A 20,725-nucleotide genomic window follows, 5' to 3' on the forward strand; every position below is an offset into this window, starting at 1 on the left:
CGTCTGTCACAATGATTCATTTTCAACTAAAACACCACGTGAAAAGCTGTTTTGATTTTATTATTACGCAAAAAACATGTTTTGTTTAACTATGAGAACTTGCTATTGCGTGTACAATTATATGCTACGTAAAAAAGTATCAGCGGGCCGCTAAAGTTGGAAGACAGACGACGAAGTTCGCGCTCGCTTTTAAACAGTTTGTCGTCTGCTCTTGTTCTTCTTCGCTTAGGCATGCATTGTAGGTCAGTAAAGATGCAATATGCATGAATAGAAACATTTTATGAAGGTTTTACTTTGAGAACGCGTTATTTGTGTAGCCATATCAACGTTTTAGACGAAGCCCCGTAGAACACCAGCCAACACGAGCCTCGCAGAAACATATACCGCACCATGCATATACCGTCATTCCCATGACGGCACGGTGCCCCTGAAACTACCATAGACGGTGGCGCCAGATTTCCCTCTAGGTGTTATAGTGAGAAACCCTATGGTTTTTCACCTCTAAATTTGTGACAATTTGTACCAATATTTTTTTTATATAAACCGTGTTTTTGCTTAGTGCCGGTAGGTTTAATTTACGTTTTTCACCCTCTAAATTTGTAAATATTTGTACCAAGAGAGTAGCGCCACCACTACTTCGCTTCAAGTCAAACCTAGACAAAAACGTTCCTTTCGTCCATATTCGTTTCGAAGGTATGGAACACGTCCGATTTCTTGCTGTATGAATGTGATATTTTGTCTTACGGGAGCAATCCCAAGGTAAAAATAATTTAAAGGATTTATCGCTAAACAATTGAACGTGGCATGCTAGAGGCTAGATAAATTTTTTGCGCTTTACTTACGCGGATTCGTTCCGATCGCGTCGTGCCCTGTCGCTATGTGCAGATTAGCCGTATTAGCGAAACGCCGTGCATCTTCTCTCATTTGGTCCTCCTGCTTTCTCACCTCACATTGCAGTCGATAGAGCAGGGATGCGTTTGCATGCTGACCGTCAGTCGCAGTTGTCAAGTGCTTTGGGCGCGATAACATTGCGTCGCTAGTGTGGTGGGCTGTTGAATCGGTGAGTGCCAAACGTGACCGTCGCATGTGTGTGCAGTGCCAGACATGGCCAAGGAGAAACCTACCAGAGCACCCGCCGAGGCTTCTAAGGCGGATAAGTCCGCCGCACCAGCAGAAGCCAAAGATAGCGGCAGGAAGAGGCCACTGTGCAGGTGAGAGTGCTGTTGATGTTCCTCTTCTAGCGAGCGCTCAGACTCGGTGAGCGTTCTGGCGCGATCACTGCAATACTGCTCCATGTAGTGAATTGCACTTGCTAATCGTCATTGTGTGTGCGCGCGTGCACCTTTACATTTTTTCGGGAAGCTCATTAATTTGTCAATAAAGTCCAGTTGGCGTCGTCTAAAAGTGGTTAGCAGGGTGCACTTGTAATGGAACACTCATCATTGCGGGTTCTACAGGGCGAATTTTTCGCGCGAGCTTATTGGCTACCGCTAAAACGATAGTTAGGTGTGCCGTTGGAAGCTCGTGGATGCTGTGGTTTTGTGACAGCTAGTAAGTAGACATTCGCACCTTTAACGTTGAGGAAAGAAACTGTCATCAGTTACCTACTTCAGGGATTGTTCTTTAGTCGGAATTTAGTCGGGAAAAAGTAATATAAAAATGCAATGTGCCAATCTTTGTGTTGACGTGAAGAGGAGGTTGCTTTCGTTTCCTTGTCGGGTGTTAAAGGCCTTTACCGTATTTGCACTCACAGCATTTTAAGGCTTACAGTTGCACTGAGTTAATGAAATCGATGGTTCAACGATAATTCGTCTGGTCGGGAGGAGACACAATGAAAAGAATAACAGGAAAACGCCGACCAAAAATGAAAAAGGTCCGAAAAGCTTCAACATGTATTTGGCTTCCATACGGAAGCCTTTTTCACAAAAAAGTGACTTGACGAGGCGAGCTTATGTCCATTTTAGTAAGTGACCGAGGCACCCTAGCGTACGCAGGTGGAAGATTGCCATCATTCCTGCCTAGCATTTTTCTCATAGTCTGGATAGAAGCGATACCAGATACTGACGGGAACATCACTTGCTTTCTTTTGCAATTATGCTTGCCTTGGCCCAATTAACCTCATGATTAGAAGTTGCCACATATTCCGCAAGTGTGTTGGAGGCAAAATTCTTCTTTCTGAATATATTCATGTGGTCTTTCAGCCATCTTATTATTTCTGCTCTCGCTGGTATAAACGTCGTCGCAGCCTGCGCAAGTTCTACAAACAGCGCCTGGAAACTTTTCTTACTTGGTGCACATGAAAGACCGGCTCAAGAAAGCAATATTTGCAGGTGTTGTTTATAGAATTCCCTGCGCAGACTGTGACTGTTTATATTGGCTAGAGCGAAAGCATGTCATACTGTTATCTTTTGAGCTAGTCAGTTGGGTGCTTACATGTTCCGACTCGCTGGTCTGGTGTGCTGTGTGCAGGTTGTACTGCAAAGCGGTGTTTGTTGGATACCGGAGGGGTCTTCGCAACCAGCATGAGCACACATCCCTGCTGAAGATTGAGGGTGTTGATGCACGCCGTGACACAGGTTTCTACCTTGGGAAGCGTGCTGTCTTCGTCTACACTGCGAAGAAGTGAGTGTTGCCCAGTGGGAGCTGTGATTGGGACCTCATTGCTGTATTTGTGGTGTTGCCATGCGCGTAGTGTACTGCCTGGAGTGGTGCCACTGATGGCCACCGAGTGGGCACTTTTGCAGCAAGGGCAGCTGAAGCTTGCGGCTTGGATTTACCCTTCGTTCAGGTGCCAGACTGCTACTTCAGCAGTGGCAGCTGCAGGAAAGGCTTAGGCCCCTGTACCTTATAACAGGCACACTTCGTTGGTGCAGATATATGTCAAACGACTTCTCATGGTATGATGGAACACACATTCTGGTGATCTTACTATCATAATACATAATAATATCATAATACCATAATAATATATAATATCATAATACAAGTCATAGTGAATAAGTGCCATCAAAGTTGTCTGAAGAAGAGTAATTATAAATTTTTAATGGAAATACATAAGCTAGTCAATAAAGTCACGAAATGCACAGGGTAATAAAAGCGTAATTTATCGCTGCAGTGCCAATGCATTTCCGCTGCATAAGTGGACGAACTGCCATTGCCACTGCAGTTCTTGCAGCCTGAGATTTCCTTAGTGACCTACTTGGAAACTTCCAAAGCTAAATTCTTACCAACTTGTGAGTATTTGTTCAAATGGCATGAAAGAAACGATATAGCTAAAGGTGAAGCAGCACCATTCAAGGTAGATAGGCACCAGCGGCAAGACTGAGTTGGCTCGGTGTACTGTATTTACACGATTGTAAGTCGGCCCCTTTTTTTAAATTTGAAAGTCTGAAGTTGGGGGTCGACTTACAATCGAAACCAAAAAATTGCCCCGCCAAAAAAAGCGATACCAACGGGAGCTACAACGTAGTTAAAATTTTGTTTGTTCTATGCCCCTACCCATATCTTTTCGCTATCCCGCATGTTTGTTTGCTTTTCGGAAAGGCTTTTCAACATTTTTGAGTCTTACAGTGCATGCAACACTCGTGGGGGGGTGTCGATAGTTGATGGAAGCGCCGCTGTTCTCATTTGCAACGGCACCCTCAGAACGGCGGCGCTTGCGGGGAGTATCGGTAGTTCATGGAAGAGCAGACACCGCTCGCGGGTTTCTCTTTCTCTGTTTAAAGGCATTCGTATTGGTTTGACGCGTTCCACTTGACTGCCGGCTACGTGCTACTTCTATGCTTCCCCAGTCGTCATGAGTGCTCCAGGCCCACTAATCGTTTGGCACTCGTTCACAGCAGCGTTCAAGAGGGCTGCCATCCTTTACGCCGAAGAAACAAATCGGTGCGCAACGGGTGGTGCGAGAGTGGCGACTGCAGCGAAGCGAAATTTTCACCTGTGTGACGGCAAGTGAGAAATTTCCCATGTGCCGAAGTCTGGACGCTTTCCGGAGCTGTAGGCTAAGCTTGCGGCGTACATCGCTGAAATGTGGGATCGGTCCCTGCCAGCCAAGTGCGACGTGGTGATGAAACAAGCCCGGACATTCGCCTTAAATTTAAGGTTCTGTTCCGCCGTGAGTACGAGTGGCTGGCGGCAGAAAACTGCGAAATTACGCCAACCGGATCTGTCAAAAGAGCCTCCCTGACGGCTGCGTGTGGTTGGGTGCATTTGGCGTGGGCTGCTGTTCTGCAAGATGTCTTGGTGCGGTCGTTTGCCATATTTGAAATTTCGCTGGACCACGATGCGCTGTGGGACCGCAGCAACAATGACGATGGCAGCACTAGTGAAAACGAGTAGTCCAGTGACCATGTCAGCTACTAATAAATTTTCATTATCGAATTCGCCCTCGGGTATGCTCTTTTTTTTTTTTTTTCGGTCAAGCGATATGGGGGGTCGACTTATATTCGAGTCGACTTACAATCGTGTAAATACGGTAGTCCCTCGGGGTGTACATTATTACACTGCTACACTGCAAAAGGTAATAAGAAAGAATTCAGCGGATTAAAAAATGCACATGCAAAGAGGCATTCTGTGTGGTAAGTCTGCTTGGACAGCACCACATTGTAATGACTTCACAAACATGACACAAATTTTTTAGTGAGAATCATACATCAATATCATATGGAGCAGCTAAGAGCAATCCTCGCCCAGAAGCGAGGACGTCTTAACATACCTGCCAACCCTTCCGATTTGCCCGGGAGACTCCCAATTTTTGACTGAACTTTCAGATTGTACGATCACTGTCTTATATCTCCCGAAAAGTGGTCTCCGTTTGCGCAATAATGGTTTTTGCGAAACCAGCATCGCGGAATGTACAGCCGCATCGTAATCGTCAGCATCACCAACAACGGCTCCACTAGAACCATCGGTATCATAGACTAAGCAGCCGACTAGTGCCTAGTAAGCGGACCAAAGCCAGAGCCAATGTCATGCATATTTCATGCATGCCTTCCTCCATGGTGCATCTCGTTGCTGCTGCTTGTGTGTATGCCTAGTGTTAACTAGGCCGTCTGTGTGTGGTGCAGCGTGTAAAGTTCGAATCCTCATGTGCTTGATGCCACGGTGCTATCAAAGCCCAAGAAAAGGTATCTGCAGACGTTCTTGCGATCTTCTACTTCTGAATTTCCATGCTTTTTGACATCATTTTGTAAAACGTGTAGATGCGATGTCAGCGTGTCACACGGTGGCAGAGGCGCAACTTGAAACTGCATGTTTTCACGGTGAAGCATCAAAGCTATGTTTGCACCGCTGAGCAAGCAGCAAGGCAACATAGTGAACTTTCTCTGGAACAACGGCGAAGACAGTGTCATAGGTGCGGAGTGCCTGTTTTCGGGATTCTTTGTTGTCGAACACAACCTACCCCTTAGTGTTAGGACCACTTTGGGCCTCTTCTACGGAAAATGTTTCCGAAATGCAATGAGGCGAAGCGTTGTGGATGTGGACGCAACTCTGAAACGCAACTCTGAAGAATGCCGAGGGGGCCAACCTGAAATTTATTTCACAGGCATTGCTCTCGAGTCTTCGTTTCTTTATTCAGCGTTTCCCTCAGCTGCTGCCCAGAGATTCCAATGAATCTGCTGAAGACGCTTTAGATGCTCTCGAAGCTGAGTTTGCCACAATTCAGGTGTACAGGCTTCCAGAGGACATCCTGAATTAAGAAAGGGGGGATGTGCAGTGGTATGTGGTTAGAAAAATGAAACACACTGATGGAAAAAATATTTCACCGAGTTGCTAAGGTGATGCTGGATTTACTTGTGATACCACATAGCTACACAGAGTGAGGGCATTTTTAGCACAGTGCGAAAAACTAGGCCTGAATTCCGTTCATCGATGTGCAGCACAATCCTCTAACACCTGCTGCTAGTGAAGGGCCATCAGTGTGGACCATGTTTTGAGCAAAGCTACTCCGACAAATTTTTGAAGTGAGCAAAGTTGGCTACTGCAAGACCCCTGCAAAAGGACTCGTCAAACGCTGCCTGAAAGTTTGAACGAAACACCCCCCGGTCCCGCCGTAAGTTAGAACAGTAAATGCACCCCCCCCCCACCTCGTTGGCGTGAATAAAAAGTCTCCCGATTTTTGATCTCGCCAGGTTGGCAGGTATGCATGCCTTTGCAGCAGATGCACGTGTTCGTACGTAAATAATGAACTAGAACGCTGGGCGCAGTTTAACTACAATTTATTGCTTGAAGAAGTCTGTGATCTTTTCTGGCGAGTGGACAGCAAGCGCTGCAGGACGAACGCCTCCCTCATCCTCGGCTTTCTTCTGAATGTCATCGGGGACATCTTTACAGCGCCCGAGGAATGATAGTGGCTTTTCTAGAAAAACTAAAACATGCGAGCTGGAAACAGTCTCTTTCCCTTTGCGTTGATCCAGTGTCGGCATCGTCTTCGTCACTACTGCAATCTTCTTGCTCATGCACTTTATTCACGATGTCTTCGTTGGTGAGCTCCGCGGATGTAGCCGCTGCGTAGTCGCTGTCAGTGTAATCATCGAAGGTCACCGCGGTGTCGACGGGGAGCTGCTCGGTAAGCTCATTCCACAGTTCTGGGTTGAGCTCCGTGTCCTCGCAGTCTTCTGGCGTAGGTGAAGCCTTTAAAAGGCCTGCCTTTCACCAGCAGTTACCGATAGTGCTTGCCTTCATGTTCCACCACGACCCTGTGAGCATTTCTGCAGCTTGGCGGATGTTTACCTGTGTGGGTAGCTTCAGTCGAATATTGATCAGGAGGCGCTGCACAAGACGCTTTTGAAATTCGGGCTTCGCACATCTGATGATGCCCTGTTCCAAAGTTTGCAGCAAAGAAGTGCAATTCGGGGGCATAAGTTCAAGTTGCACATTGCTCAATCGCACATTCACGATATGTGCCGAGCAATTGTCAACGATGAGAAATTTTTCTGTCTTTCTTCACTGTGTCGTCGAGCTGCAGCAGCCACTGAGTGAACAATTCTTGTGTCATCCACGCTTTTTTGTTGGCTCGGTAGTTGCAAGGCGACGAGATGTTGTTCAAGCAGCACGGCTTAGCAGACTTGCCAACAACTAGTGGCCTAAGTTTTTCCGTGCCTGTGTAGTTGGAGCAGAACATAACTGATACGTGGAGATGTGATTTCTTTCCGCCCTTGCACCTGTCACCTTTGAAGTTCATTGTTTTATCAGGCAACAACTGATAAAAAAATGCCGTTTCGTCGCCGTTGAAAATGTCGTCTGGAGAGAAAGACTCGGTGATCTCTTGAAAGCGCTCGTTCCTCCAGGCAACCGCACTCCTGGCATCTACTGCCTTCGCCACAAGCAACCTGCCGCACAACGCCATTCCTTTGCCGGAAACGGTAAAGCCATTTGGCACTTGCATCGAAACCGGAGATGTCCAAGGCGACCGCGAACAGTAGCGCCTTCTCTTGAATAATCGGGCCTGACAAGGGCACATCGTTTTGTCTGGCATCTTTAAACCACGTGAGGACAGTGTCGTCGACGTTCTGGTAGTTGCCAAGCTGCAAGCGTTTTCTTGAGGGAGCCAGCTGTGACTCTCGATGCAGTTTCACGATCTTTTCCCGATGCTTGAGCATCGTTGCCATTGTTGGTGGGGAATATCACACTCCCTGCGCAGGTCGACTTTCTTTCATCCAGGATTCAGTTGCGTCAGAATTTCCACTTTGAGCGAAAATTGGCGTCGCTCCTTTTTAAGACGTGGGGCCAGAAAAACTCATTATCAGCAAAGCGAATGCACAAGACAATCACAGCACCAATAACTTTGCAGCTCCTGCTGATCGCTATCAACAGGGTGACGCTAGGCCTACGACGTAATAGGAGAGTCCGAACATGACCATACAACACACTGATGCTGTTGGGGCTGTACCCGTTGAAGCGGGTTCCCCAGCGCATGGCTGCTGCTGCAGATGATGATAGGTGTAAGCCTCAGGGATTCGGTACTGAAACTTCAATGGAACTTCGTAATAATGAAGCATCCTGGTGATTATGGGATTAAATTACATATGTTATTCTGAAATATTCGGTAATCTGAAATTCGTAGTACTGAAAGTTTTTCACATTGAACATATACGCATTTTGGGGGATTTAAAAAAAATAATAAATCTGAAAAATTTGTTAATGTGGTGCTCAAGTAACACGATTTTACTGTATCTAAAAAGAAAAATGATTCATGCACCCTTTATTAACAAATTGGAAAATGAGTAAGAGGGAACAGAAAACAACAAAGACTATGTATATTCCTATGCCAATCGAGATGAGTTATGTAAAAAAAAGTAGGGCAATCCAGATTGGTGAACCAGACGTAGACCCCATGTCTTGGAATGACAGAAAATTCTGACGAAAATAACACCTAGCAATTGTACAACAGGATTGTAATGCAAGAACTGACTGTCATTGGAGGAGATGTCACCAGTCTTTTGAATGTTTCAATTACTACAATTGCCAAATGCTTTAGTTTTGAATTATTATTCTCATCGCCGATTATCATGTCTAGATCAACATCAATAATATATTTGTGTTGCATGAGTCTCTGAAAGCAACAGCAAAACCCTTCCTTGTTGATGAAGTCATGTTACACACTTTATAAGTAAAAAAACATCTATAACAAACAATATTTCCCTAAAATGCTAATTTTGCTACCGGAAGGTTATGTGGGCTTGCTTAAAATTTCGTTTAACTTTGTGCTGCAAGCCTTTTTATTTTTGGAAGCTCCAAGATATAGCATGTACATTTTGTGACCTACATTTTGCTCCTATAAAGGCCCAGCGTACTGTTTAAAGTACACTGTCGTAGCGTTTCAAAAGAATAAAATGCCACTCACAAACCTTTCACAGTGTATTTACAGTGTGTGAAAAGATCGTCTGACACAAAAAAAATCGACAAAGTGTAACTGGTAGATTTTGCTTGGGCCGTAATGGTGTTGATTGCCACACTAGAAAAAAATATTGGACATTGAATGCCTCGTTGAAAAGTACCAAGAAAGGGGAGAAGTACAGTGCAGCCGTGCCATTGGTCTGCATCGCTGTCTGTGTCAGTAGACACCATCTTGAAAAGGTCTGTTGGTGTGCAGTGCCAAGTGAGAGGCGGGCGTTTCATACCACGTGTAAATGTGTGAAAAAGCGCGCAGAGAGCAGTACATTGTGGCACAAACATTGTTGATAACTGCCATGGTGCCTGACCATTGATGCCGACAAGCACGGTAGCAACATTGAAGCAGGATTGATGCGACAGGATTGGCACCAGACTGTCTGTGTCAAGGCCATGGTCGTGGCACCACAGCGTACAAGTGGGTTTGATGCGTACAAGCATTCAGTTTGTCAGCTGCGCGAAGTCAGTCAATCATGTGCGACGCAACTGAATGCGCACTCCGCACATCGATCTCCGACCGCGCACCAGTAGTCACTGACTACATGTTTGTTGTGGGTGCGTGTTGAGTGTTTTTTTGTTTAGTGTTAAACAAACAAGGTATTGGCTGACTTGTTCGGTGACTGTTACAAGTCTTTGTTGCTCTGTATTGGGAGCTAACGCTTGGAGGGTGCCAACTGTTGTAAACCAAAAATTATAACAGATAGCAGAGAAAGGATTTCAGATCTGATAGTAGCATAATAAGATACTTTCACGTAAATTTAATCAAATTAGTTTATAAATAATAAAAGTAGCTTCAATTGCCACTAATGTTTCGACGTGTTCACATGTTTGTTTACTGCATCAGTGAGTGTTTGAATTTTTCAAAGCACGAGCTGTCAGTAATGAAGAGTGTGCTGCCTGTGTATAGCCGCACATATTCAGATCAGGTGACATGTTGCTAGGCCTTCATGCTGCAATATAGAGAACAAATCTCAAGAAGACCGTTGAGATAATGCCTGAGGCTTTGCTGCCGAGCTGAGATAAGGGGTACGAAAAGCCTACACCACCATTCACTTAATGTGAAGGAGGCATATGGGTGAAGGGGGCCAAGCTACCCATTTGACCTGAAGCGGGGAGGCTCAGTGGCACCAGGTCAGCGGTGACACTGCTGTAAAAAATGCGCTGGGAGCCACTGGAAAACGATGGTTGTTGCAGTGGACCAGTGAGTGATCCAAGTTGTGTGGTGTGGGCAAGGGAACGAGGGCATGGTGTGAAACCACGTGACACCTTGCCTATCACAACCTTGCAACAATGAACTCTGCCAGGACAGTGGCACAGATGCCAGCTGTGCATGGCTTATCATAGCCCTGCTTGGCAGACATTTGCCTGGTGCGAGTGCTCCTTTCCTTGTTTGAACGAAATCTAGTGGCTGCTGCATTGTATGGGTGAAAATGCATGTGCTTGTTCCGTATTTACTTGCATAATGATCGCACTTTTTTGTAAAAAAAGAATTGATGTAAAGTTTCAGGGGTGCGATCATTACGCGGGTTAAATTTCTCATGAAAAGAAACATTTTCTTTTTTCATCCCGCATTTGCTGCGGGATGACAAGCAGGCGGCTGCCGCTGTCAGTGCGGGACACCAAAACAAAAATGTCGGTCGGCAGAGCAAGCCGAACGCGCTGAACGCGATTTTTCTTCTCGTGAGTGCATTATGCGCATTGAAACAGTTTTTTCCGTATCAGTAATAAATAATATCGTTAATATCGGCAAGTTTGCAACAATAACATAGCCATGTCCACTTTGAGGGGAAGAAACAGATGGGTGCGCTTAGCTGCCAGTGACATAGAAACATATGGTCGGCATGCTGGGGAAACTGCGGCATATGTCTTCACTGCTATCTTAATACAGCACGTTTCCTCTAAAACTGGGCGAATATTTTAGCTGCGTTACAAGCGTCGGCATATGAATAGGGTACACTTCTAACATATCAGTGTAAACGTGGCCACTATCGTTGCCGCTTGCGATTTGTTGCATGCCCACGAGTGCAGATGAAAGGAATCGAAAGGCGCCCTTTATGTTGTTGTTGACCAAAACCATTATGAAGCCCACAAATAATAAAGTCGAGGCAAGCTTGGATGTAGATTTTTCATGGAAGTGCGGAAAGTGGTAAAAGGAATGAAATGGGGCGTCTGCTCAAGAATGTTGGGTGCGTGCAGACCGCTTGGTATGTCTTCAAGAATCGTTCGCATAGCATTCGACAGATGGTAAGCGCGATCATCATTAGCCAGACTTGGTGCACAACATATCAGTGCGACAAGTTCAGGGTGCGGTCATTACACAGGAAATAAAAAAAATCGAATTTTGACGACAAAATTTAGGGGTGTGATCATTACGCGAGTGCAATCATTATGCGAGTAAATACGGTACTTGCTGTGTGGTACCTAAGACCAAATTAGGCAAACAGGCAATGAGGCCAAGGAAAGCACAGGGGAAAGTAATTGTCCTCCTTTAATTAAATTGTAGACACATTAATAAACAAATGAATGACTTGCACTACGAAGGCTACGGTGGGGCTTGGCCACAACTCTCTGCCTACTGAATGTCACTGTGATACGCAGTTCAGATTTGATTTTCGATGTTCATGTAGGCGCAACTACTACAGGTTTTGATGCCTACAACGTGTCAAATGCGGTTGTCCTGGGCGAGCTGCAGGGTGCAAAGCCAGCAAACTCGTAAATACGGTAAATACGGTACTTGCTGTGTGGTACCTAAGACCAAATTAGGCAAACAGGCAATGAGGCCAAGGAAAGCACAGGGGAAAGTAATTGTCCTCCTTTAATTAAATTGTAGACACATTAATAAACAAATGAATGACTTGCACTACGAAGGCTACGGTGGGGCTTGGCCACAACGCTCTGCCTACTGAATGTCACTGTGATACGCAGTTCAGATTTGATTTTCGATGTTCATGTAGGCGCAACTACTACAGATTTTGATGCCTACAACGTGTCAAATGCGGTTGTCCTGGGCGAGCTGCAGGGTGCAAAGCCAGCAAACTCATCGCGGCGGCTGTAGTATCTATGCTACCTAGGACACTACAGCTCCATGCAACTTGTAGTGTGTATGCGCCGCATTTGCTTTGTGCACGACAGGGCTCGAGTCCTCGCTCATGTTCATATGCTGCAGTCTGGCTGTGTTACATGGTGTGTATAGGCTTAGTCGTGCATGAGCTTGACCAATGGATAGTAGCCACATCCAACTTGCGCGTTTTGAAGCGCTATCAATACCTCAATATGAAGCAAAGTCTGCCAGGGTGTTGAACGTGGAGCAGCCAGGAGTGAGCGTGCTGGCAAGCAGGCATATGGTCTTACCTTAAGTTTAGCGTGGTTAGAGACTTGAGTGTTCAAAACTATTCGTAATTAGCAAGACAAGATGGCTACAACATTGATAAGTAGGGTGACCAAAGTTCATTTCCTGTGTGGGCGGCGGCAGCCGTGCGTGAGCAGGTGATAGTCGGATTCTTTTGGAAGTACTTAATTATTATGGAATTTGAAAGCAGATTTTCACTTCAGCCTGTTTTATTACACTGCCCTCGGTAAATATACACAGTAACAGTCAGGAAGAAGCGCACTGATCCAAACACCCTTCGTAATTGATGTCCGCTATTGGCCAATAGCAGTTGTGTATGAGAATCCACTATATTATGAAATAAAGTGCCCAGAAAAGAGTGAGGAGCAGGCTTCTGTTGAAAAGAAAGCGTCTGAGAAAAAGGTGACTTCGTGCTCTGCTTGCGAGCTCCACGTGCCTCACACAACTGCAAAGTTTGGCTGACAAGTTCACCGCAGCATGTGCTATTCGCAGACTGTGTTTTTCCACTAAGCCCAAGGGCTAGTTCAGGACCCTGTTAAGCTACCACAGCAGCTGGCTTTCCTGTCAACTCTCCTGGGTATATTCGTGTATGTGTACTTAGATCTAGTTGCGAGAGCGTTAGCTGATGCTTCGTCTTTGTCAATTTTATTAGAACATAGAACCTGCTCAGTCACTCGGAAGATTAGGTCACTATATTGAGCTAACATACACATACATACCCGTAAGGGTGGCCTGGACTTGCTGTAGCTCAATGGTAGAGCATTGCATGCATGATGCAGAAGGTAGCTGCTATCTGTGGCAAGCTGTCTTTTATTCACTTTGATTTCCCATTCCCTTAGTTCTGCATTTCAAGTAAAGTATAACAATTAATTTCCCCTACACCTTTTCTGTTCATATGGTTGTAATAAATAAAAAAATCAAGCCCCTTGGTTTGGTAAAATATTCATTGTGTCCTGCCGTAGGGGCGTCCCCAGCATGCAAACAGCTATGCTCCCTTTGGAGATTGTGTTGTGAGAGCGATTTGTGTGCAGAACATTATTTCAATGGAAACAGCTCTTAACAAGTTTATGGGCTTCAACAATCTTACACTGTGGCTCGTTCCAACCTGTGATGTTGATATATAAAGTTGTGTGAGACGTAAAACTTGAACATAGCTGGCTGCGAAGTACCTGAAGCGTTGACTGCAGCCTCTGCCAAGAGATTCGCTTGCTGACAAGCAACACCTCAGCTATGCTAACATTTCACAGAGACTTTCATATCCTGATTTGAAAAGGGTATGGGATGAATACTGTATTTACCCTAGTCTAACGTGCCCCCGATTCTAATGCGTACACAACTTCCATGACTGAAGGAACAAGAAGTGTGAACAATTTTGTATCTTCTGCAGTGAACCTCTTTATTAGACCAGTACTTCATTCGTTGTCACTCTCGGATAGCCCCCTTTCACTTTTTGACCACAACTTCACATCTTCACTGCTGTCCATTGCGTTTTAAATGCCGAATTTTTTTAAAGACTTTCCAACCATAGCCAATAAAATCGCAATCCATGTTTCTGTCACCTACCTTGCCACATCATCGATCGAGACACCCATCAGCCTGTTGCTGGCTGTGAATGTGTGGCATTCATTCATCAGCCACTCACTATAACGTGCCCAAATTCAGTCCTTTACAGGCTTGTTGATACACATGTCTAGTGGCTGCACCTGGGAAGTCATCCCACCCAGTATTACCAGCAGGTTCGTGTGGCAAGCTGCAAGCTTGTCCTTGACGTGCTGGCACTTAAAGGCACTAATCATTGAGCGGAACCCTATGCTAGTGTCGGGCCTCTTGCGCGACATGCAGTCTGTCCAGTCAACCTTTCTCTTTGGCGCATAGTATGACACCTTGGGGAAAGCTTGAAGCCTTTGGGAGCATCTTGTACCTAAAAACAAGGGTGCCAACTTGTGGCCATCTGTTGTACAGATTAGCATTGCCATTACCTGTGTCTTTTCATTGCCGCAAAAAAGCAAGCGAACTTGTTTGGCCCCCATTGACTCCTCTGTTGGCAGGCATATCAAAATGCATCGTAGTCTGGTCGGCGTTGCTGATCTGGCTGAGTTGATATGAGTTTCTGTGTCGCAGCGATATAACATACTGCTGAAAAGAAATCAGCTTCTCTTTGAATTCCTGCAGTGTGTTCCGGCACATGCTAGTCCACCTTCGCAAAGAAAATCCTTTTCGCTTCATAAATCTGCTAATCCAGTTAGGGCTTGCTTTAAATTGGCTTCTCAGAAGGTCTCGGCTCTTGGCAAAATCAAGAGCCTTTACCTTCAGCGCCTCGTGGTCATGCACATGTGGTCCACTGTGAGCTTCCTAATGAAATTCACGAGCTTGACTTCAAGGTCTTGCAACCTTCCTGTTCGCTAACCGTGGTGTCCTCTACTTGACATTTTACTAACGAAAATGTTCTTGTTTCATCACTCACAAATGCAAGTTTCTGGTTTGCAGAAATTGCATGTTGTAGCTCTCTGCTCTCGTCCGTGTGTAGGATCACTTCCCACTTAAAGCCATTCTCGTAGTGAAAACGATGTGTCCTTGTGGCCACTGCATCCATTTACCCAGAAATTATTGAGCAAAATAGTCTGGAGCGAATATACGAGTAGGTCACACAGGTACAGCTCAGTGTAACAAAGGCAGCAGTCCAACCATTAGAAAATGGCTGCTGCGATTGCAGAAAATGATGAGGAAACATGCTATCATGGTTGCCAGCAACAAGCTGCCACTGCCTTGTAATGGTGATGGGAAGCTATGGGGCGGGTTTGAGTTTGTACGCGATTCTAACGGGAATGCTATTTTTGGATCTATATTTCTTGATAAAAAGTGTGCATTAGAATTTGGTAAATATGGTTCATTGACCGCCTTCGTTGCAGGTCTGTGAACATGATGCATGTGCTATCCTTTAGAGGGCTGTGAGGTAGCTGGCTTCTGCACCGTTCAGTCATTGCCGGCTAGGTAATCTGCCAGCCACCTATCCCTTTGTAGCCAGCGTTTGATAGGAGCGGCATGACGCCATCGACTTGACTGTGTGTCACATAGCGCTCCGCATACATTGCTGAATTTACAGGCCAATGTACACTTCTTGCTCAATCGCCTGAAAGAAATATCAACTGCGCGCAACAATTGAGCAAACCATCGGGTCTGTTGGAACTGTAGTGGAAGTACCGTGTACGCATTTACGGGTTTGCACTTGCTCATGAAACCCCAAGCATTTTAGTATCCGTGTAGCTTGATGTATTGGTAATTGTGTCAGTATAGCCTGATGCGTTTGCAGTTTGCACGGTTCCCACGGTCAATGAGGAAAGCAGCCGCTGTGTGGTGCAGGAATCAGTGTGATTATTTTTGTTTTGTTGGATGTTTGTTGGAAGAATGGTTCTTCACATGTAGCTCTACCCTCAAGGATCAGTTATACAGCAGTAGCTGTCAAGATTTTGGGCAATTCTTGTGGTATCTGCTGCAGGTGTTGTCACGTTTATTTTGCGCACCTTGCCCACTTTTCCCTACCCAGGAATTGAATTCTCAACCTGCGAACTACCTTGCTGTCGTGGGCCTCTGTTGTTTCATAGTTGTCTTTCTGCTGTGAATTGTTTAGCCAGCTGTTGCTGTTTGAGGGGCCCTGTCTCCTACCACATTACATTTACTCACACTTGTGAATGATGTTTAATTGTTAAATGTAGTAAAACTTCGTTTCTGGCTTGATTGGAAGCGTTAAAAGTATTTACAAAACTTCCATTTTTATTTCATTATTTTCAAGGCCCTACACAAGTTTTGTAGTACATTTCCCAACTGTGCTTGGTGAACTAAACAAGGCTCCATGGTCATACATGGTGAAAGTAAATACCAGGTTATGGGTGATGTGTAGGCGAAGTACAAAGTGATTGGCTGGTTTAATTGTGACCTTTGCAGTAATTTATGAATGCAAGAGATTCTGAGTGTTGAGTCATTTCTTTGAGTAACGCAGAATTTAGGCTGCTCTCTTGAGGGAACTATAACTGCCACCAAGATTAACCATGCTGTAAATAGGGGAACGGGGAATGCAAAGTAAAATGTGAGAGCATGAAAAGCCTATGTAAAAAATTCCTTCATCAAGCGCTTGAGAGCATTATAGTCATTTTACGCCTTGTTTCTCAGTGTCCCAGGAAAACTCTTTGTTACACATAGCTTACATTTGCTGCAAAGAGCAGGAATGTTAGCTCTAATGTGTGAAGCTTATGGCTTAAGATAATTAAACGTTGCAGACAATTGCTGGCCTCTTTTTTTCATACTTTCATGCATTATTTTAGGTTCATAGTAGCCTTTCCCGGTGTCCTGAGTTAAGTGCACTTTGTTTGGATTTGCTGTTTGACATTAGGGGCAAGTTATTTGTAATGTTTAGACAAAGTTGAAGGTGGTTAGTTTAACTTGTTAATGGTTTTGGCAGAAAATTATGTATGCAAGCAGTCTGAAGTGTTATAAGTGTTCTAAGAATGGCGCAGAAGTTGCCCTTCTACCCTGTAGAACTAGAAATGCCCCCAAGATGAAATTTAGCCACAATGGGGATAACAATATGGCAAATCTGTACGCAAACTGGATCAAATACAGCTTTTGCAACCAAGTGCCATAATAAAGTGCTCGAATTAGCGTTATATGCGGATAAATTAATGTGGGCAACATTTTAATGTATGTGGTTTAATTACAGACAAGTGAAATTCTTAGTTTAACTACTTGAAAGAAACAGCTTAGCCAGAAATTAGGCTGCGATTCTGTAAGATCGCACAAATCTGCTTTTTCTTCGACCCCCCCTCCCCCCCCCCAATGAAAAATCGCAGGTGCTGTCTTAAAACGCTAAATCTACTCAGTCAGTCAGAAGGTTAGGCCACTATATATAGTTAGTGTACCTAGACGAGTGTCCTTATGCAAGGCCGTACGCATGTTTGCGACTGTGCTCATTCTTGTCTGTCCCCCTCGCAGCAAGACACGGGTGCCTGGCCGCAAGAAGCAGTACTCCAAGGTGCGGGCCATCTGGGGCAAAGTGACACGTGCTCACGGTAACAGCGGCATTGTGCGTGCCAAGTTCCGACGCAACCTCCCCGCAGCCGCCATGGGACGGCGGGTGCGCATCATGCTCTATCCGTCTCGCATCTGAGCGACAATAAAAAAGGATCATATCAGCCCCGCGCTCTTGCTTCGCCTTGTGTTCACTGGCTGAGCGATTGGTGTCTCGCATGACGACAACCCGGAAAAAAGAACTCCAGACTGCTGTCCCTTAGCAAGAGCACTTGCCATTGCTCTGGGAAAAAGCCAGAGTGTTTGCCATTTTTCATAAAAAAGATGCCACGCCAATCCTTGAACAGGACTTATCTCACTGGAAATGTAGGAGGGTAGCAAATGACAATAATACACCAGGCATGACCGTAACTTAAGTTACGAATGACTTAGCGGTATTACAGCTGGACATGGTAGGAGGCAATGCAGAGTAGCAAGTGTACGCAGGAAAAGCATGCAGGAAATTTTTATAAATTCTTACTGGCTTCCTAACAAGCCAAATAACATTCACTGGCTCAAAAACACATAAAGGGCCTAAAAAATACCCTGTTAGCAGGAGGCTTAAGCAGTCCAAGTAAAGCTTGATTGGACGGCACCGATAGGCAGGAATGCGTTATGAACAGCGTACAAGCTGCTCTATTAGACGATATCACGACTGCTGCTAGAACGGGCAATAGCATCGGCACAGATACGAACCTGGCATGGTTCAGAGGACGCATGAATGCTATATGGGAAAGCAGCCTAGAAAACTCTGGTAGTGATCGTTATACCCTTGCAACGCAGCTTGTATTGAAAAAAAGGACAAATCACGGACATAAATTTTAGTAAAAGAAAGGTTACTAATGGGATGAGATGCGAACTCGGAACTATTAAGACACCTAGGGGACGACACAGATACTTGGGTAGACGACATTAACTGTACAAAAAAAACTAAGGAAATGGGAAAAGATGCTCACCCCTATGTTGACTCTCATCTCTTGACTCTGGGACTAGCGCCACAGGTTAATCCATAAATTGGAAAAGAATACATCAAAGAAGGCATTACACAAAACAATCTCAATAGAAGTGCAAAATTATGGCCAGAAATTAGCCAACGAGAACTGGCTTCAAATCTGATCACCTTAATCTGCATACTGTGAAGGTTTGGCAAATAGTGACCCTTCTAGGCCAGGAAAATCCAAGACTTGTGGTAACTAAACTGCATATGTTGGAGAATAGAAATGCAGAGGTGCTAGCTGCAAAATTTTTGCACACCTTTTTTTCCACTCGAAAGCGAAGATCGTTCCTTGCCAGATTACGACGAGTACGGTAATGACAATGCCCAAGGCATCAACTCGCCTTTTTCCTTTCGGGAATTACATGCCAGCTTGCAGAGTTTTAAAAGGAACGCTACCTCCGGAGCACGTGGAATCACGTACGCGATGTTGAGAAACTTGTCAGGTAATCATCAGGAGGCTGTGCTGGAATGTATAACCACCGCATGGGAATAAGGAGTAATTCCAAAACAAGGGAAGGAGGCAGTGGTAATTATATACTAATTCTAAGCCAGGAAAACCGTCCGACAAAATATCAAATTTGAGGCCGATGTCGTTGACCTCCTCTATATGAAAAAGGTCGAAGACGCCTAGGTGCTGTCAAGGTCGTCTGCTTTACGCACGGCTCACAGCCATGTTGTTCTGGCGGCCCGTCTTGCCACTCGTATTTACCCGGGAGCGAAAGTTTCGGTATATATGCAAACGACGGCCAGCGGCAGGTAGACACGACAATAAGCGGACGGGTGCATCTCCGCGTATGTGCGGCTCGGGACTTCTCGGTAAGTGCTGAAACCTTTCTCCATTTTCTTCCTTTTCGTTTTCACAGACATTTCAGGTGCTGTTCGAATTCGCCGATGATGATGATGATAGCAACTTTATTGTACCGCCGGATAAGGAGGCCCCTACTCCCCGTCCCCGGCACACAGGCCTTGGGGTCGGGGGCCGGAACCTCCGCGATTAGAAGCAAGCAAAGAGGTCTTGACTCTTCGCGGCTTCTTCCGCCAGGCGGATGGCGTGTTGCTGTGGAGTAGGGTCCTCGCTCCGCAGCAGGGCTTCCCAGGCCTCTCTACAATTTATGTTTGCTTTAGCCCCTGGTGAGCTAGCGCATTCCCAGATTATGTGATCGAGGGTCCCTCTCGCCCCACAGTGTTTGCACTCATCGGTTTCTCTATCATGCATAACATGGTATGCCCAGACCGGGTTTACGAAGTTCCCAGCTTGCAGGCGCCGCCATGCGACTGCCTCTCTATTGTTTAGACTTTTATCCGGTGGTGGCACCAGTCTCCTGCGTAGCCGATAATTTTCGACAATTTCCGTATAATTTTGCAGACGCTCGTCCATGTTCCGGCAGTCGGGCGGTTCCACAGCCACCCGGAAATAGAGAGCTCGGGCTAACTCGTGGGCCGCCTCGTTGCCAGGAACGGACGTGTGTGCAGGGGTCCAAATTAGGCTAATTTTTCTGTTCAGCCGTCTACTGGCCAGAACCCTTGCCGCTTCCGGCGAGATCCTGCCCTTTGCAAAATTCCAGATGGCCGTTTTGCTATCGCTAATTATGAAATTTGCTTCCGTTCCCACGCAAGCAAGCGCTATCGCAACTTCTTCAGCCGTTTCCGAGTTGCGGCTTCTAATGGTGGCGGCCGATACGGGGGCACCTCGGCCGTCGACCACCGAGGCGACCGCCGCACCCGACTTGCCACTTGCCGCGTCCACGTACGCAACCGACTTGCTGTTCATTGAATCGAAGCGTTTGATTAGTGCTTCTGCTCTTTTTTCCCTCCTCTCCGTGTTGAATATGGGATGCATGTTACGAGGAAGGGGGGGAATGATTATATTTTCTCGGCAGTCCAGCGGGATGTTTGTCTTGCCTCGTAGTCCCCTATCTGTTTGCAGGCCTACCATTTCGAGGATAGCTCTGCCCGTGGTCGTTCGGCTTAATCTTTCAAGCTGCGAAATTCTGACAGCCTCCGCTATTTCGTCCCAGGTATTGTGCACCCCCATAGAGAGGAGCTTTTCTGTGGAGGTGGTTATTGGTAAGCCTACGGCCCTCTTTATGCACCGTCGAATGAGCGAGTCGAGTTTCCTCCTCTCCTCTGACCTGATGTTTAAGAAAGGTGTGGCATAGCACACGCGGCTTATTACGTATGCTTGGGTTAGTTTAAGCAAGCTTCTTTCCTTCAGGCCTCGTCCTTTCAGCGCGACCCTTCTAAGTATGCCAAGTGCTTGCGTGGCAAAGCCCTCTAGATTTTTGATTGTCCCATCATTATATCCGTTTTCCTGTATGAAAAGTCCTAGGATTCTGATTTGGTTAACCTTTGGGACTGGTTTCCCCTCTATTTTAATGTCAAATTCCCAGCTACGCTTGCACCGGAGCGACTTTGGGTTGTAGACG

General features: G+C 45.8%; 1 protein-coding gene across 2 annotated transcripts; it reads left to right on the forward strand.

The window, feature by feature from the left end:
- Positions 1-573: 573 nt before the first annotated feature.
- RpL35A (ribosomal protein L35A) lies at positions 574-17,435 on the forward strand. Of its 2 annotated transcripts, none has more exons than XM_075682782.1 (4): positions 574-693; positions 1,097-1,211; positions 2,470-2,622; positions 17,228-17,435. In XM_075682782.1, exons 2-4 carry the CDS (start codon positions 1,105-1,107, stop codon positions 17,400-17,402), a joined length of 435 nt encoding a protein of 144 aa, XP_075538897.1. In that variant the 5' UTR covers positions 574-693; positions 1,097-1,104; the 3' UTR covers positions 17,403-17,435. The 2 variants fall into 2 exon arrangements, with proteins under 2 accessions (XP_075538897.1, XP_075538898.1); XM_075682783.1 differs by lacking the exon at positions 574-693 and adding an exon at positions 720-759.
- Positions 17,436-20,725: the final 3,290 nt, after the last annotated feature.

The sequence above is a fragment of the Dermacentor variabilis genome, chromosome 2, assembly GCF_050947875.1.
Source record: "Dermacentor variabilis isolate Ectoservices chromosome 2, ASM5094787v1, whole genome shotgun sequence".
Lineage (NCBI taxonomy): Eukaryota > Metazoa > Arthropoda > Arachnida > Ixodida > Ixodidae > Dermacentor > Dermacentor variabilis.

What these genes read in the sequence shown, in the direction of transcription:
- RpL35A (XM_075682782.1), top strand. Translation starts at nt 1,105, where the DNA reads ATGGCCAAGGAGAAACCTACCAGAGCACCCGCCGAGGCTTCTAAGGCG. An exon ending in AGGAAGAGGCCACTGTGCAG is followed by an intron (nt 1,212 to 2,469) that starts GTGAGAGTGCTG and finishes TGCTGTGTGCAG; the next exon opens with GTTGTACTGCAAAGCGGTGT. An exon ending in TTCGTCTACACTGCGAAGAA is followed by an intron (nt 2,623 to 17,227) that starts GTGAGTGTTGCC and finishes TCCCCCTCGCAG; the next exon opens with CAAGACACGGGTGCCTGGCC.